Source organism: Coregonus lavaretus (assembly GCF_964263955.1).
Source record: "Coregonus lavaretus genome assembly, chromosome: 10".
Taxonomy (NCBI): domain Eukaryota; kingdom Metazoa; phylum Chordata; class Actinopteri; order Salmoniformes; family Salmonidae; genus Coregonus; species Coregonus lavaretus.
This window is the reverse complement of record NC_139997.1, coordinates 2340890-2360128: the sequence shown is the minus strand read 5'-3', so window position 1 is coordinate 2360128 and position 19239 is coordinate 2340890. Positions and strand designations below refer to the sequence as shown.

The 19239-nt window shown below is 47.7% G+C and overlaps 1 protein-coding gene across 1 annotated transcript in view; it reads right to left on the bottom strand.

The window, feature by feature from the left end:
* The window catches only part of LOC311136693 (protein Hook homolog 3-like), a 63127-nt gene that overhangs the window by 9207 nt on the left and 34681 nt on the right, over positions 1 to 19239 (bottom strand). Inside the window, 14 exon segments of the mRNA XM_084170921.1 lie at positions 87 to 124; positions 127 to 291; positions 425 to 507; positions 653 to 687; positions 5092 to 5111; positions 5114 to 5173; positions 5176 to 5178; positions 5724 to 5863; positions 12489 to 12558; positions 12825 to 12909; positions 13582 to 13692; positions 13812 to 14013; positions 14804 to 14944; positions 17026 to 17189. Coding sequence (XP_084027047.1) covers positions 87 to 124; positions 127 to 291; positions 425 to 507; positions 653 to 687; positions 5092 to 5111; positions 5114 to 5173; positions 5176 to 5178; positions 5724 to 5863; positions 12489 to 12558; positions 12825 to 12909; positions 13582 to 13692; positions 13812 to 14013; positions 14804 to 14944; positions 17026 to 17189 — 1317 coding nt within the window.

Sequence of the window (19239 nt, the reverse complement as noted above, 5' to 3'; positions counted from 1 at the left end):
TCTCTCTCTCTCTCTCTCTCTCTCTCAGCTGGTTCTAAACCCAGTTCAACCCCTACACCCTACCCCCTACCACAGCCCCTTCGTACCTCCAGAGAGTGCAGCATCCTGTCCTTCTCCTGCAGCTGTTCTTGAGGGCCTGGACCTCTGGTGCTGAGCCCTGGTTCTGTTTAGGGTCCAGGGTCCGGATAACACTCTTGGCCTTCTCCAGGTACTTCTTATATCTCTCCTCCATCTGCTTCATGTCTTCATCCTTCTTCTTTAACGCCTCTTCCAGTTCCTCTACTTTCTGGGCTGGAAGGAGAATCAACAAGGACCGAATAGTTAAGACTTACAACTAAGTCACTTTGTATAAAAGCTATCTGCTAAGTCTAAGTTGTGTATATTCTATGCAACTACAATGAGAGGTAATAGATGTTTAACCTACAGCTAGAGGTGTACTTGGGCTCCAAGTCATCGATGTACGCACTCTTCTTCTGCAGTTCGCTGTTCACTTCACGCAACTTCTCCCTTTTAGAGAACACAACATCAGCAACAGATAGTCAGGTCATCACTTACAGCGTGCAAAAAACAAACAATCATTATGTTAAATCGATCCGACCAAACTTTTAAACCTCAGTCTTAAATTGAACAAATAGTTAAAATGATTACTTACACGTGTGCATCATTTTTCTTCTTCAGAATGATTGACTAAAAATAAAAAAAAATGGTTGGTTGTGATTTCATGGCCGTCCACCAGAGGGCATTGTAAAGCACTAAGGATGTCACGTACATCAGGCCTATACAGTGTTGAGGCCTATACAGTGCTGAGGCCTATACAGTGCTGAGGCCTATACAGTGCTGAGGCCTATACAGTGCTGAGGCCTATACAGTGCTGAGGCCTATACAGTGCTGAGGCCTATACAGTGCTGAGGCCTATACAGTGCTGAGGCCTATACAGTGCTGAGGCCTATACAGTGTTGAGGCCTATACAGTGCTGAGGCCTATACAGTGCTGAGGCCTATACAGTGCTGAGGCCTATACAGTGCTGAGGCCTATACAGTGCTGAGGCCTATACAGTGCTGAGGCCTATACAGTGTTGAGCCTATACAGTGCTGAGGCCTATACAGTGCTGACTCAACATGTTAGCACATTGAGACATATTACATATCAATACTGTATGGCTTGGAATTATGTTGCAATACACACATTTGATGTTGGTATATTGATTTTCTGGTTTTGATTTCCGTAAAGAAAATGAAAGGGTAATGGAAATGATGCAGTACATTTTCCTTCAAGTTCTAAAATACGCCATGAATGATTAAGGAGTTAAGATTCCTATCTCATGTGGTATGAAATAAGGGTGTAGCTTGGAACAAAGCTCCTATAGAGAATAGTATCACCCTGATTTCAATCTAGGTCACCAGCATGGACACTGAACAAAAATATAAACGCAAAATGCAATGACTTTACTGAGTTACAGATCATATAAGGAAATCAATCAATTGAAACAAATTAAAATCAGGCCCTAATCTATGGATTTCACATGACTGGGCAGGGGCGCAGCCATGGGTGGGCCTGGGAAGGCATAGGCCCACCCACTGGGGAGCCAATCAGAATTAGTTTTTCCCTGACAAAAAGGGCTTTATTACAGACATAAATACTCCTCAGTTTCATCAGCTGTCCTGGTGGCTGGTCTCAGAAGATCCCGCAGGTGAAGAAGCTGGATGTGGAGGTCCTGGGCTGGCGTGGTTACACGTGGTCTGCAGTTGTGAGGCCGGTTATACGTACTGCCAAATTCACTAAAATGAAGTTGGAGGCGGCTTATGGTAGAGAAATGAACATTCAATTCTCTGGCAACAGCCCTGGTGGAAATTCCAGCAGTCAGCATGCCAATTGCACGCTCCCTCAAAACTTGAGACATCTGTGGCATTGTGTTGTGACAACACTGCACATTTTAGAGTGGCCCTTTTATTGTCCCCAGCACAAGGTGCACCTGTGTAATGATCATACTGTTTAATCAGATTCTTGATATGCCACACTTGTCAAGTGGATGGATTATCTTGGCAAAGGAGAAATGCTCACTAACAGGGAGGTAAACACATTTGAGAGAAATAAGCTTTTTGTACATATGGAACCATTTCTGGATCTTTTATTTCAGCTCATGAAACGTGGACCAACACTTTACATGTTGCGTTATATTTTTGTTAAGTATAGATTGAAAAGGCAATTCTTAACCACTAATCTAACCACACTGAGTGTACAAAACATTAAGAACACCTTCCTAATATCGAGTTGCCCTCAGAACAGCCTCAATTCGTCGGGGCGTGGACTCTACAAGGTGTCGAAAGCGTTCCACAGGGATGCTGGCCCATGTTGACTCCAATGCTTCCACAGTTGTGTCAAGTTGGCTAGATGCCCTTTGGGTAGTGAACCCAGCAGCGTTGCAGTTCTTGACACAAACCAGTGTGCCTGGCACCTACTACCATACCCCGTTCAAAGGCACTTCAATCTTTTGTCTTGCCCATTCACCCTCTGAATGGCACACATTCACAATCCATGTCTCAATTGTATCAAGGCTTAATCATTATTATTTAACCTGTCTCCTCCCCTTCATCTACACTGATTTGAAGTGGATTTAAGAAGAGACATCAATAAGGGATCATATCTTTCACCTGGACTCACCTGATCAGTCTATGTCATGGAAAGAGCAGGTGTTCTTAATGTTTTGTACACTCAGTGTATAATTTAATGAAACTATTACACATTGAGTGAAGGCGTCTAACTGGGATTGATCTCCAAGCCATACTTACAATCGCCTGAGGAGGGGAGTGGGGGGGGGGGGAGAGAGAGAGAGAATAGAGGCGATTTAATGCAGGACAAAACCAGGGACCCAGACAGAGAGAGATAGAGAGAGAGAGTGGGGGAGAGAGAGAGCGAGAGAGAGAGAGAGAGAGAGAGAGAGAGAGAGAGAGAGAGAGAGAGAGAGAGAGAGAGAGAGAGAGAGAGAGAGAGAGAGAGGGGAGAGAGAGAGAGGGGGAGCGTGAGAGAGGGGGAGCGTGAAAGAGAGGGGGAGAGAGAGAGAGAGAGAGGGGGAGAGAGAGAGAGAGAAAGTGGGGGACAGAGAGAGGAGGAGAAATAGAGGTGAGAGAGAGAGAGGGGGAAAGAGAGAGAGAGAGAGGAGAGAGAGAGAGAAAGAGAGAGAGAGGGGGACAGAGAGGGGGGCAGAGAGAGAGAGGGGGACAGAGAGGGGGGCAGAGAGAGGGGGACAGAGAGAGAGAGAGAGAGAGAGAGAGCGAGGAGGAGAGAGAGAGAGCTCGAGAGAGAGAGAGAGGGGGGCAGAGAGAGGGGGAAAGAGAGAGAGGGGGACAGAGAGAGCGGGAGAGAGAGAGAGAGAGATAAGAGGGGGATAGAGAGACAGCAGCATTTCAGTTAGATTAGTCATGCAGTGAGGAGACTTAGACAAGAGGCGGTTACGTCGTCACACACAATACTCTTCCTGCTGATGTCATCGATGACAGATCCATTATCCAATCAGGAGAGCTCTATACACACACGACCTCTAACCTTCAACCAGGATGGGTTGGCCGGTAAACCAATGCCTTCCCAACGCTACAACATGAGTGATGTTACACAGACGACAACCGACAGGACACAGACACAGTGTTAGAATGTTAGTGACATATGACAACACATCCAGGCAGTTTATGACTTGATATGAGGACAATGAAACGGACTAGTATTAGTAAATTGTTGCTTAATTTTCTCATCAGTAGATGTCTTCTGGGCTTGTAAAAGAGCCAGGTAAGAGAATAACGATGAACTTACATGATGTGGCAGTAAGATCCTCCTCATCAGGATCTGATGTGAACACCCACATAGCATGACAGGATGTTGTGGGTTCTGTAGTTTAATGTGAACACCCACATAGCATGACAGGATGTTGTGGGTTCTGTAGTTTAATGTGAACACCCACATAGCATGACAGGATGTTGTGGGTTCTGTAGTTTAATGTGAACACCCACATAGCATGACAGGATGTTGTGGGTTCTGTAGTTTAATGTGAACACCCACATAGCATAACAGGATGTTGTGGGTTCTGTAGTGTAATGTGAACACCCACATAGCATGACAGGATGTTGTGGGTTCTGTAGTTTAATGTGAACACCCACATAGCATGACAGGATGTTGTGGGTTCTGTAGTTTAATGTGAACACCCACATAGCATGACAGGATGTTGTGGGTTCTGTAGTTTAATGTGAACACCCACATAGCATGACAGGATGTTGTGGGTTCTGTAGTTTAATGTGAACACCCACATAGCATGACAGGATGTTGTGGGTTCTGTAGTTTAATGTGAACACCCACATAGCATGACAGGATGTTGTGGGTTCTGTAGTTTAATGTGAACACCCACATAGCATGACAGGATGTTGTGGGTTCTGTAGTTTAATGTGAACACCCACATAGCATGACAGGATGTTGTGGGTTCTGTAGTTTAATGTGAACACCCACATAGCATGACAGGATGTTGTGGGTTCTGTCGTTTAATGTGAACACCCACATAGCATGACAGGATGTTGTGGGTTCTGTAGTTTAATGTGAACACCCACATAGCATGACAGGATGCTGTGGGTTCTGTAGTTTAATGTGAACACCCACATAGCATGACAGGATGTTGTGGGTTCTGTAGTTTAATGTGAACACCCACATAGCATGACAGGATGTTGTGGGTTCTGTAGTTTAATGTGAACACCCACATAGCATGACAGGATGTTGTGGGTTCTGTAGTTTAATGTGAACACCCACATAGCATGACAGGGTATTGTGGGTTCTGTAGTTTAATGTGAACACCCACATAGCATGACAGGATGTTGTGGGTTCTGTAGTTTAATGTGAACACCCACATAGCATGACAGGGTATTGTGGGTTCTGTAGTTTAATGGTGAACACCCACATAGCATGACAGGATTCTGTAGTTTCCAGTTCTTTAACAGCCGCTCTGATAGTTGTAATGTAATAAACTGTGCCATCCCTTTTAAGCACCCTATAAACAGCAGCAGGTGGAGGAGTTAGTCTGAGAGCCTGATCTGAGATCAGTGTAGCGGTACTCACGTCGTCTGCTTTGGAGCCCTGTCCTGAAGACTCCTCTGCAGATCCTCCACCTGACTCTGACCCTGGATCAGTCTCTGGTTGGCCAGTCTGGAACACACACCATCATCATGATTCAGTGTGTGTGTGTGTGTGTGTGTGTGTGTGTGTGTGTGTGTGTGTGTGTGTGTGTGTGTGTGTGTGTAGTGTGTGTGTGTGTGTGTGTGTGTGTGTGTGTGTGTGGGTGTGTGTAGTGTGTAGTGTGTGTGTGTGTGTGTGTGTGTGTGTGTAGTGTGTAGTGTGTGTGTGTGTGTGTGTGTGTGTGTGTGTGTGGGTGTGTGTAGTGTGTAGTGTGTGTGTGTGTGTGTGTGTGTGTGTGTGGGGGGGGGGGTTAGAACTAGGCTTAGGGGTTAGGTTTAGGGTTAGGAGTTAAGGTTAGGGTTTAGGGAAAATAGGATTTAGAATATAAATTGATTTTAGGTCCCTACAAGGACATAAACATATGTAGTGTGTGTGTAGTGTGTGTGTGTGTGTAGTGTGTAGTGTGTGTGTGTGGTAGTGTGTGTGTGTAGTGTGTGTAGTGTGTAGTGTGTGTGTGTAGTGTGTGTAGTGTGTGTGTTGTGTGTGTGTGTGTGTGTGTGTATAGGTGTGTGAACCTGTTTCCGTCTCCAGTTCATTCTTCCTACTGTTGGCGTCCTCCAGTAGCTCTGCAGGCAGAGCGATCTTCTCATTGTCCAGAACCCTCCTGGGCCAGCTCAACATGTTGTTCTCATGCTGCAGTCTGATCAGCCTCTCTCTGGAACAGAGGACCACCACAACACATTACTGTCTGGAACAGAGGACCACCACAACACATAACTGTCTGATCAGCCTCTCTCTGGAACAGAGGACCACCACAACACATTACTGTCTGGAACAGAGGACCACCACAACACATTACTGTCTGGAACAGAGGACCACCACAACACATTACTGTCTGGAACAGAGGACCACCACAACACATTACTGTCTGGAACAGAGGACCACCACAACACATTACTGTCTGGAACAGAGGACCACCACAACACATTACTGTCTGATCAGCCTCTCTCTGGAACAGAGGACCACCACAACACATTACTGTCTGATCAGCCTCTCTCTGGAACAGAGGACCACCACAACACATTACTGTCTGATCAGCCTCTCTCTGGAACAGAGGACCACCACAACACATTACTGTCTGATCAGCCTCTCTCTGGAACAGAGGACCACCACAACACATTACTGTCTGATCAGCCTCTCTCTGGAACAGAGGACCACCACAACACATTACTGTCTGATCAGCCTCTCTCTGGAACAGAGGACCACCACAACACATTACAGTCTGATCAGCCTCTCTCTGGAACAGAGGACCACCACAACACATTACTGTCTGATCAGCCTCTCTCTGGAACAGAGGACCACCACAACACATTACTGTCTGATCAGCCTCTCTCTGGAACAGAGGACCACCACAACACATTACTAACATGTTATTATCTAACACAGTAACAGAGACAGACATTAACATGTTACTATCTAACACAGTAACACACAGAGACAGACATTACTAACATTACTATCTAACACAGTAACAGTAACTATAATACAGCTTCAACATCTTCATGTTTATAAATGTATGTAAATTGCAAAGTATTTTGTCTGTAATGTTTTTTTCATTATGTGTCGGACCCCAGTAAGACTACCTGTCGCCATTGCGTCGGCTAATGGGGATCCTATTAAAAATAACAAAAAAATCTGACGCTCTCTGGAACAGAACACAGAGAGATTGACTAATTATTTAGTCTCTGTCAGGCTTTGTCCACTAGGACCTTACAGGCCAGTGCCCGGTTTTCCAAAAGCAACCAGCATACCACCCTGCATCCCACTGCTGGCTTGCCTCTGAAGCTAAGCAGGGTTGGTCCTGGTCGGTCCCTGGATGGGAGACCTGATGCTGCTGGAAATGGTGTTGGAGGCACTTTTTCCTCTGGTCTAAAAAATTATCCCAAAGCCCCGGGGGCAGCGATTTGGGACATTGCCCTATGTAGGGTGCTGTCTTTCAGATGGGATGTTAAAACGGGTGTCCTGACTCTCCGTGGTCACTAAAGATCCAATGGCACTTATCGTAAGAGTAGGGGTGTTAACCACGGTGTCCTGGCTAAATTCCCAACCTGGCCCTCCTCCCATCATCCCCAGCTTCCAATTGGCTCATTCATCCCCCCTCCTCTCCCCTGTAACTATTCCCCAGGTCATTGCAGTACATGAGAATGTGTTCTCAGTCAACTTACCTGTTAATATAAGGGTTAAATAAATAAAGGATCATCGTTAGAATCTCTGAGCGGTTTCCCAAAACCATCACTATTAACGTTGCACTTGAAAACGCTCTTAAATCTTAACGACTGCCTCAGACCACTCCTAGAACAGCTAAGTGGGTCGTTAGATTTTTTTTTTTTTGCCCTCCCGCGACACTTTATACACTGAAGATCTCCGCTGAACATAGAATCACATGGTGTATCCGTCTCTGTGTCAATCGAAAACTTCAGAACAAAGTTGACTACAAATACAAAGTTGCCAATGTTTCATATTTCATGATGTGTAGCCTAACGTGCTCAATATTGTGCCAAATCTGTGATTTAGTGAATTTTTATTGGGTAAGCATTAGAATAAGCCGCCTCAATATTTGCGGCCGTAGGTGGTAATATCTCTCTAGAAGCTGATCCGTCATCAGTATTGTGGAATAATTTGAATGTTAAGGAAAGATTTGAATGGAGAAAGCTGATCCGAGAGCAGCGCTCCCTTTCTTTCGATCCTCTCCGTATCGACACGTGCTACAATGACGCACTTAGCGACCGTTCTCTCGGCGTGGTGTTTTGGGAAACGCACGTTACAACTTCGGGCCGTTGTAGGAAAGATGCATCGTTAAAAAACACTCGTAAGCCTAAGTTCCATCGCTATCGGGAAACCGGGGATAAGCAGGACAGTTAACAGGACAGAGTTTAGTGCTGTATTGTCCCAAGGGTAGAGAGGACTTGAACAGCTTGTACCGTGGAGTTTTAGTAGTGTACTGTAAAATAGTGCTAAGTGGTAAGGCTGTCTGCTGTCAGCTGGCTGTCCAGGATGGGGCTAAGGCAGTGGTATTCAAACTAGAGGTATTGACGAATCCACCTGTACCCGAATACCCGAGACCGAATTCGGGGTTTGGGTCAGATCTGACATGATTGTCACGGGTATGTGTAATTTTAACTCACTTGTCCGGAAGGGCCCGTAAAGTTTTGAATGTGTGTGTGTGTGTGAGTGTGTGAGTGTGAGTGTGAGTGTGAGTGTGAGTGTGTGAGTGTGAGTGTGAGTGTGAGTGTGTGAGTGTGTGAGTGAGTGAGTGAGTGAGTGAGAGAGAGAGAGAGAGACTGAGCTATGCTACACTAACGCTAGCTGTGTTTCCAGCCACTAGACTGAGCTATGCTACACTAACGCTAGCTGTGTTTCCAGCCACTAGACTGAGCTATGCTACACTAACGCTAGCTGTGTTTCCAGCCACTAGACTGAGCTATGCTACACTAACGCTAGCTGTGTTTCCAGCCACTAGACTGAGCTATGCTACACTAACGCTAGCTGTGTTTCCAGCCACTAGACTGAGCTATGCTACACTAACGCTAGCTGTGTTTCCAGCCACTAGACTGAGCTATGCTACACTAACGCTAGCTGTGTTTCCAGCCACTAGACTGAGCTATGCTACACTAACGCTAGCTGTGTTTCCAGCCACTAGACTGAGCTATGCTACACTAACGCTAGCTGTGTTTCCAGCCACTAGACTGAGCTATGCTACACTAACGCTAGCTGTGTTTCCAGCCACTAGACTGAGCTATGCTACACTAACGCTAGCTGTGTTTCCATCCACTAGACTGAGCTATGCTACACTAACGCTAGCTGTGTTTCCAGCCACTAGACTGAGCTATGCTACACTAACGCTAGCTGTGTTTCCAGCCACTAGACTGAGCTATGCTACACTAACGCTAGCTGTGTTTCCAGCCACTAGACTGAGCTATGCTACACTAACGCTAGCTGTGTTTCCAGCCACTAGACTGAGCTATGCTACACTAACGCTAGCTGTGTTTCCAGCCACTAGACTGAGCTATGCTACACTAACGCTAGCTGTGTTTCCAGCCACTAGACTGAGCTATGCTACACTAACGCTAGCTGTGTTTCCAGCCACTAGACTGAGCTATGCTACACTAACGCTAGCTGTGTTTCCAGCCACTAGACTGAGCTATGCTACACTAACGCTAGCTGTGTTTCCAGCCACTAGACTGAGCTATGCTACACTAACGCTAGCTGTGTTTCCAGCCACTAGACTGAGCTATGCTACACTAACGCTAGCTGTGTTTCCATCCACTAGACTGAGCTATGCTACACTAACGCTAGCTGTGTTTCCAGCCACTAGACTGAGCTATGCTACACTAACGCTAGCTGTGTTTCCAGCCACTAGACTGAGCTATGCTACACTAACGCTAGCTGTGTTTCCAGCCACTAGACTGAGCTATGCTACACTAACGCTAGCTGTGTTTCCAGCCACTAGACTGAGCTATGCTACACTAACGCTAGCTGTGTTTCCAGCCACTAGACTGAGCTATGCTACACTAACGCTAGCTGTGTTTCCAGCCACTAGACTGAGCTATGCTACACTAACGCTAGCTGTGTTTCCAGCCACTAGACTGAGCTATGCTACACTAACGCTAGCTGTGTTTCCAGCCACTAGACTGAGCTATGCTACACTAACGCTAGCTGTGTTTCCAGCCACTAGACTGAGCTATGCTACACTAACGCTAGCTGTGTTTCCAGCCACTAGACTGAGCTATGCTACACTAACGCTAGCTGTGTTTCCAGCCACTAGACTGAGCTATGCTACACTAACGCTAGCTGTGTTTCCAGCCACTAGACTGAGCTATGCTACACTAACGCTAGCTGTGTTTCCAGCCACTAGACTGAGCTATGCTACACTAACGCTAGCTGTGTTTCCAGCCACTAGACTGAGCTATGCTACACTAACGCTAGCTGTGTTTCCAGCCACTAGACTGAGCTATGCTACACTAACGCTAGCTGTGTTTCCAGCCACTAGACTGAGCTATGCTACACTAACGCTAGCTGTGTTTCCAGCCACTAGACTGAGCTATGCTACACTAACGCTAGCTGTGTTTCCAGCCACTAGACTGAGCTATGCTACACTAACGCTAGCTGTGTTTCCAGCCACTAGACTGAGCTATGCTACACTAACGCTAGCTGTGTTTCCAGCCACTAGACTGAGCTATGCTACACTAACGCTAGCTGTGTTTCCAGCCACTAGACTGAGCTATGCTACACTAACGCTAGCTGTGTTTCCAGCCACTAGACTGAGCTATGCTACACTAACGCTAGCTGTATCAGCAGGGAATGTCATTCCATTCCATAGCTCTTCGAAAGCAGCTAGAACAGAGCTGATGTAACTCTGAGGGATATGGAGACATACTGAACATTACATAACTAACAAGTATAACTCTCTGTCCACAGTACATTACCCAGCCAGGGCAGTCAACAGCCTTCTACAGAGCAGTACATTACCCAGCCAGGCCAGTCATCAGCCTTCTACAGAGCAGTACATTACCCAGCCAGGCCAGTCATCAGCCTTCTACAGAGCAGTACATTACCCAGCCAGGCCAGTCCTCAGCCTTCTACAGAGCAGTACATTACCCAGCCAGGCCAGTCATCAGCCTTCTACAGAGCAGTACATTACCCAGCCAGGCCAGTCATCAGCCTTCTACAGAGCAGTACATTACCCAGCCAGGCCAGTCATCAGCCTTCTACAGAGCAGTACATTACCCAGCCAGGCCAATCATCAGCCTTCTACAGAGCAGTACATTACCCAGCCAGGCCAGTCATCAGCCTTCTACAGAGCAGTACATTACCCAGCCAGGCCAGTCATCAGCCTTCTACAGAGCAGTACATTACCCAGCCAGGCCAGTCATCAGCCTTCTACAGAGCAGTACATTACCCAGCCAGGCCAGTCATCAGCCTTCTACAGAGCAGTACATTACCCAGCCAGGCCAATCATCAGCCTTCTACAGAGCAGTACATTACCCAGCCAGGCCAGTCATCAGCCTTCTACAGAGCAGTACATTACCCAGCCAGGCCAGTCATCAGCCTTCTACAGAGCAGTACATTACCCAGCCAGGCCAGTCATCAGCCTTCTACAGAGCAGTACATTACCCAGCCAGGCCAGTCATCAGCCTTCTACAGAGCAGTACATTACCCAGCCAGGCCAGTCATCAGCCTTCTACAGAGCAGTACATTACCCAGCCAGGCCAGTCATCAGCCTTCTACAGAGCAGTACATTACCCAGCCAGGCCAGTCATCAGCCTTCTACAGAGCAGTACATTACCCAGCCAGGCCAGTCATCAGCCTTCTACAGAGCAGTACATTACCCAGCCAGGCCAGTCATCAGCCTTCTACAGAGCAGTACATTACCCAGCCAGGCCAGTCATCAGCCTTCTACAGAGCAGTACATTACCCAGCCAGGCCAGTCATCAGCCTTCTACAGAGCAGTACATTACCCAGCCAGGCCAGTCATCAGCCTTCTACAGAGCAGTACATTACCCAGCCAGGCCAGTCATCAGCCTTCTACAGAGCAGTACATTACCCAGCCAGGCCAGTCATCAGCCTTCTACAGAGCAGTACATTACCCAGCCAGGCCAGTCATCAGCCTTCTACAGAGCAGTACATTACCCAGCCAGGCCAGTCATCAGCCTTCTACAGAGCAGTACATTACCCAGCCAGGCCAGTCATCAGCCTTCTACAGAGCAGTACATTACCCAGCCAGGCCAGTCATCAGCCTTCTACAGAGCAGTACATTACCCAGCCAGGCCAGTCATCAGCCTTCTACAGAGCAGTACATTACCCAGCCAGGCCAGTCATCAGCCTTCAGAGCAGACAGAACACAACAGAAAAAGCTTTGAAGGTATCTGGCTGTTGCCGAGCGGAGAATGTCAAACCGACTAGAGGGGAAACGGCCAGGGAAGAGGAGAGCGGTCTAATTGGTTTAGTGGAAAATATTTATTTGAAGTGGTCACATAAAGTTAATGAGCCTTGAGAAGGATTTATAGACATATGGGTATCTACCAGAAACGGAAACAGAGCACTAATCTTTGAAACTTTGAGAAAGTGTGATAACAGATAACACGTGTTAGCGTGAGGACAGGAGTTAAATAAACAGTACATAAGCTAGTTTATGACCCAACAGATTTCAACATTCCTCCCACCAAAACAGAGCCTGTTGGATGAAAGTAAACATTGTGTGAGCTGATGAGATGGGTGAACGTGATATGCATGATTCAGTCTGGGGGCTGTGGAATGTCTGGGGGCTCAACAAATCATACCGGATCTCCGGGGTGATGATCTCTGCAGCCAGCGAATCAGAGCCCTCGTTACTGCCGAGTGGAACCATGCCTGGAGAAACACAAACACATTATGTTAGACACAAACTCTGATGACTAAAACAGACTAGAGGCACTGCGGGGACATGAATATGAACAAACTACGGCAAAAGACGTCACTGCTGCAAGTAGCAACAAGTAAACTGAACAGGCCAACCTGTTACCATCCTTCAGTAACATCCCGTATCTTCCAGCTCTTTTCTTTCTCTTGTCGAGAGACACTGACAGCAGGGGAGGATAAACAGATCAACCATGGGAGAGCAGGAGTGTGTTTCTCACCTGGAGAGAGTTGTTCCTTCTGAGCCTTAACACAACGCAGCTCCTCAATGGTCTCCTTCAAAGAGTCTCTCTCTGACCTCATCCGCTGGAGAGAGAGAGAGAGAGAGAGACAGAGACAGAGACAGAGACAGAGACAGAGAGAGAGAGAGAGAGAGAGAGAGAGAGAGAGAGAGAGAGAGAGAGAGAGAGAGAGAGAGAGAGAGAGAGAGAGAGAGAGAGAGAGAGAGAGAGAGAGAGAGAGAATGAAGCCCCATGTTACATAACAGAACAGTGCACGGCTAAATATCATCATCTCAAGCTGTCACAGAGTTGCAGGTACTAATGTTGTGGTCTGACTCTGCAGGAAAAAGGTTGGATAAAAAAATCTGGGGAAAGGAATCTGTTGTGATGGGCAAAACAAACATGATTCCAGCACACACTCATCTCTCAGCATTAGAGCAACACACTTAGTACAGACCACGGCTGCTTCCTGTTTACAGACCACGGCTGCTTCCTGTTTACAGACCACGGCTGCTTCCTGTTTACAGACCACGGCTGCTTCCTGTTTACAGACCACGGCTGCTTCCTGTTACAGACCACGGCTGCTTCCTGTTTACAGACCACGGCTGCTTCCTGTTTACAGACCACGTCTGCTTCCTGTTTACGTTCCACTTCTGTTATTATTACAGATGACTGGTTGACTGACCTGTGGTTCTGTAAACTATAGTAGTACTGAAGTACAGTACTGTAAAGTGACATGAACCATTGTTGCACCTACATCTTTTTCTTTCTGGAGAGAGTCCACCTTCTCCTTGAGTCTCTTGTATTCAAACTCCATCTTGTCTGTCTTTTTAGACTCCTCAGACAGCCTGTTCTGCAGCTCTACCACCTGGGGACAACAAAGACAGTATGTTAAACTCTCTCTGTGTGTGTTTGTAGTGGTGTGTGTGTGTGTGTGTGTGTGTGTGTGTGTGTGTGTGTGTGTGTGTGTGTTGTCTCCATCCATACCTGTCTCTTGTAGGTCTCCAGCTGTCCTCTGGTGGTGTTGGCCTTGCGTACTTCTTCCTCCAGACTGACAGTGTTCTGCATGTACACAGTGTTCTTCTCCTCTAAGAGCTTAACCTGTCTCCTCAGGTCTCCCAGGTCCTCTAGCTTCTTCTTATAGGCCTCCACCGTGCCCTCCAGCTTGGACACCTTGTCTGACGAGTGTCTGTATGACACAAGCGGAGGTCAGTGTCTACGCAAAACGTTGTGCCGCCAGTGGGCTGCCAACTATGCCAAAGGCGGGCAACGAGTGCACCACTACATGCCTGCTTGCTGGGTTAACTAGCACTTGAGTGTTACCATGGTTGGGGTCAATTCCATTTCAATTGAGTCAACTCAGGAATTAAACTTCCTATTTGAATTGACCCCTACCATGAAAAACATGGAAAAAGAGAGACATATTTGTGTGTCTGCCTGAGCTGAGTACGTCCATCAAGTCCCTTCAGTGACTGGGCCTCATCAGCCAGGGTTAGGGGTTAGGGTGTAGGGTTAGGGGTTAGGGTGTAGGGTTAGGGGTTAGGGTGTAGGGTGGTTCCTACCTGAGTACGTCCATCTCGTCCTTCAGTGACTGGGCCTCATCAGCCAGGGTTAGGGGTTAGGGTGTAGGGTTAGGGGTTAGGGTGTAGGGTTAGGGGTTAGGGTGTAGGGTTAGGGGTTAGGGTTAGGGGGTAGGGTGTAGGGTTAGGGTGTAGGGTTAGGGGTTAGGGTGTAGGGTTAGGGGTTAGGGTGTAGGGTGGTTCCTACCTGAGTACGTCCATCTCGTCCTTCAGTGACTGGGCCTCATCAGCCAGGGTTAGGGGTTAGGGTGTAGGGTTTGGGGTTAGGGTGTAGGGTTAGGGGTTAGGGTGTAGGGTTAGGGGGTAGGGTTAGGGGTTAGGGTGTAGGGTTAGGGGTTAGGGGTTAGGGTGTAGGGTTAGGGGTTAGGGTGTAGGGTTAGGGGTTAGGGTGGTTCCTACCTGAGTACGTCCATCTCGTCCTTTAGTGACTGGGCCTCATCAGCCAGGGAGGTGAGCTCTTCGTTCTGTCCTCTCAGCTCCGTCAGCTCCTTCTCCAACTCCTCACAGCGGATACGATAGTCATCCTTCGCTGCCTCCAGCCTGCAGAGAGAAACATACACCTCAGTCCAAACTGAAACCCCACACACATCTGATGATGGTGATGACAGATATATATATATATATATACACACAAACTCACAGGAGGTCACCTCACAGTGCCTCAAAAGCTTCAACATGAGATTTGAGGTGATGAGGTTTCCATGCAAAGTGAAATTCTGTCAGTTGTTTGAGGATGTTGTGCTCAGTTGGTGCGGCTCCAGGGGGGGGTCCAAAGAGCCTGGGAAAACGCCCCAGACGGAGCATGGCCTACTATGGAGGAGTGCCCAAACCCATAGTCCAGCGTTTCCCAAACCCGCTCCTGGGGACCCCAAGGGGTTTTTGCCCCTTTCACTACACAGCTGATTCAAATAACCAACTCATCATCAAGCTTTGATCATTTGAATCAGCTGGGTGAGGGTGAACCCAGTCCCCTGGCCCCCAGGCAGAGTGAGGTCCTGTGGGTGAGGGTGAACCCAGACCACTGGCCCCCAGGCAGAGTGAGGTCCTGTGGGTGAGGGTGAACCCAGACCACTGGCCCCCAGGCAGAGTGAGGTCCTGTGGGTGAGGGTGAACCCAGACCCCCCAGGCAGAGTGAGGTCCTGTGGGTGAGGGTGAACCCAGTCCCCTGGCCCCCAGGCAGAGTGAGGTCCTGTGGGTGAGGGTGAACCCAGACCCCTGGCCCCCAGGCAGAGTGAGGTCCTGTGGGTGAGGGTGAACCCAGACCCCTGGCCCCCAGGCAGTGAGGTCCCATGGGTGAGGGTGAACCCAGACCCCTGTCCCCCAGGCAGTGAGGTCCCATGGGTGAGGGTGAACCCAGTCCCCTGGCCCCCCAGGCAGTGAGGTCCCATGGGTGAGATGAACCCAAGGGCACTGTGTTTTTACCTCCAGTGGAACAGGGGCAGCGAGGGGGCTGGTTTGGGGGCTGGGTGGAGGGGCTGGGTGGAGGGGCTGGGTGGAGGGGCTGGGTGGAGGGGCTGGTTGGGGGCTGGGTGGAGGGGCTGGGTGGAGGGGCTGGTTGGGGGCTGGGTGGAGGGGCTGGTTGGGGGCTGGGTGGAGGGGCTGGTTTGGGGCTGGGTGGAGGGGCTGGTAATCTCAGAGTGACATTACCTGCTGTGAGATCCCAATGGTTAGTGGCTGGTCTAGGATCAGTTTAGCCTTTTAAATCATAATGAATAAGACTATATTGACAGGGGCCTAATTGTAGATCAGCACTACTACTCTGGGACGCTTTATTAATACAGGTCCTGGTCTGGAGGACAACAGACACAGCCGGGGCACAGCTGATCGTCAGAGGTAAGACTGTCCCAAATACTTTTATTCCTATAGACAACAGACTGGGAGGAGACTGGGAGGCAGTGTGGGAGCCAGGGGAATTGTCCATTAAAAGGGCTATTTATAGTAGTTTAATCTGTAGACATCAAGAGACTCAGAGACCTGTGGCTGTAGTTTAATCTGTAGGCATCAAGAGACTCAGAGACCCGTGGCTGTAGTTTAATCTGTAGACATCAAGAGACTCAGAGACCCGTGGCTGTAGTTTAATCTGTAGACATCAAGAGACTCAGAGACCCGTGGCTGTAGTTTAATGTGTAGGCATCAAGAGACTCAGAGACCTGTGGCTGTAGTTTACTCTGTAGACATCAAGAGACTCAGAGACCTGTGGCTGTAGTTTAATCTGTAGACATCAAGAGACCTGTGGCTGTAGTTTAATCTGTAGACATCAAGAGACTCAGAGACCCGTGGCTGAGGTAGAATAGCTCTTTAACAAATCAATCTGTCAGTGAGTCATGGAGCCTCTTTAATAATAGCTCTACTTGAACTCTCAGTCAGCACTAGCTTCTGGTTCTATCGGTGAGACCAGGAACATATACATCTTAAAAACACACAGGGACCGAAACTGCCTTGTAATCAATCTGAACTGCAGGGTGTGAACTAGAGGGAAGTGACCTAAGGAACTGAATGAGAAGCTCATTGTCGTTCATAGTGCACTTAAGTTGGGGCCGAGAACCATTTAGGCCACAGCCTCTCTGCCAGTCAAACCCCCCCCCCCCACGCCCCCCTCCTCCCTACCTAAGGGGTCTTACCTGAAGGTCTCCTCCTGGAGATGTTCTAGGTGTGTCTGCAGCTGCAGGTGTCTGCGTCCCACAGGGCTGTTCAGGTCTTCTATGGAGTCCGACTGGTTGAGACGCTCCATGAGGATCTGGTTCTCAGCCAGGAGACTACCCCTCTCCTCCTGTAACGCTGCCACCTGGGGGTGGGGGGGTGGAACACGTCAATACAGTCAACTTTAAAACATTTCAGGGGAGGATCATATCATTGACATACTGTATACAAACAGTCTACCATTTATTTCAGTCTTTACAAGAACACCATAACATTTGTATTTTTCTTAAAACATGAAAAGGTACAGTAGTTACAAATCAGAATTTTTCTTCGACAGCAAAACTGTTTTTCGTGACCACATTTCATGATCACATTTCATGATCAAGCACACAAAACAAGCTGCAAACGTACAAACTCTTACAGTACAGAGCAAACTGGGCAACGTGCTTTTATATGGCCTTCTCAATAACGTGATGGCAGGAACAAACTCACTCCACAAAGTTTTTACATTTACATTTTTAGTCATTTAGCAGACGCCCTTATCCAGAGCGACTTACAGTTAGTGCATTCATCTGAAGATAGCTAGGTGGGACAACCACATATCTCAGTCATAGTAAATACATTTTTCATCATTAAACAAGTTATCAGCAAAGTCAATGGTAGTAGTGGGGGGGGGGGGGGGGGACACACACACACAGAAGTAAAGCATCAGTGGTGTGTTTCAGAAACAGTCATGGTGGTTCTACCTACTGTGGTTCTACCTACTGTGGTTCTACCTACTGTGGTTCTACCTACTGTGGTTCTACCTACTGTGGTTCTACCTACTGTGGTTCTACCTACTGTGGTTCTACCTACTGTGTATGGCTTCATTAAAACAGGCAGCTCACGTGAAATGTAGCTTACCAGCTGATAAAGCAACCTAACCCTAAAACACAGAGATCTACAGTACTGTGAAACACCTAACCCTAAAACACAGAGACCTACTTTAGTGTGAAACACCTAACCCTAAAACACAGAGATCTACTGTAGTGTGAAACACCTAACCCTAAATCACAGAGACCTACTTTAGTGTGAAACACCTAACCCTAAAACACAGAGATCTACTGTAATGTGAAACACCTAACCCTAAAACACAGAGATCTACAGTACTGTGAAACAGCAGTTCATCAACAAACATGTTTTCTTCTGGCTCCAGAGAGACATCTTAAAGTGAAAGTTCTTAAAGAACTCTCTTCTCCAGCCACAATACCTTACTACTCTGTCATAGAAGGAAATGCTAACTAATGCATGGATCTCCACCTAGATGGAGAGAGGACCAGTGAGTCCATTGGCAGTTGGCAGCCAGGTAGGTTAACTCCCCATTCGCCATCTGTTGAAGAGGAACCCCATTCGCCATCTGTTGAGGAGGAACCCCATTCGCCATCTGCATGATGTTTCTCAATAGCTCTATTCTCTTTTGTGACACTGGTGAGACAGAACACTCCTGCCGACCAAACAACCAAGCACTTCCTGCCATCGGGACGTCTTGGTAACATACAAGGAAGTAAACATTGGGGTTGGGGGAGGAGAATTAGTCTGGACGGGGCAGGGTGGGTGGGTGGGTGGGTGGGGCTTGGTGACACAGCACTGAGGTGGACAGGACAGCTGGCCAATAGGGTTCTGGTCAAAAGCTGGGCAGAGTAATAGTGAATAGGGTGCTGTTTGGGATGCAGCCACAGTTAAAGGAGCCTGATCTCAAACAGGAGATGCTATTGTTGAAGCAGACAGCAGACTGCAAATCCAGGGCTTTCAATTCACACACCAAAAAGGACAAGGACTGAGAGAAATTAGGAATAAAAAGGTGTCATTTACCCTTTCCTCTAGTTCAATATACTCTAACCTCAGTTTATCTCGCTGCACCTGTACATGGAAGGCCTTCAAAGCAAGGCACAGAGTAACGGAGTTTCAGTCAAGTCAGGAGAATAGAAGAGGTCAATGTTAATCGGAGTAACGGAGGTTCAGACGGGTGTATAGAGCAGGACAATAGAACAGACTGAGGCTAACGATCGTTTAGTCTAAATTACACTACAGCGTCCTGGAAATACGACGACATTGCTAAAGTAGGCAAATATTTAGTAGGAAACAACTTCGCAATCATTATCATGTCGTCAAATTCCTACTTTAGCAATGTTGTCATTAGCTGGCAATGTTGTCAT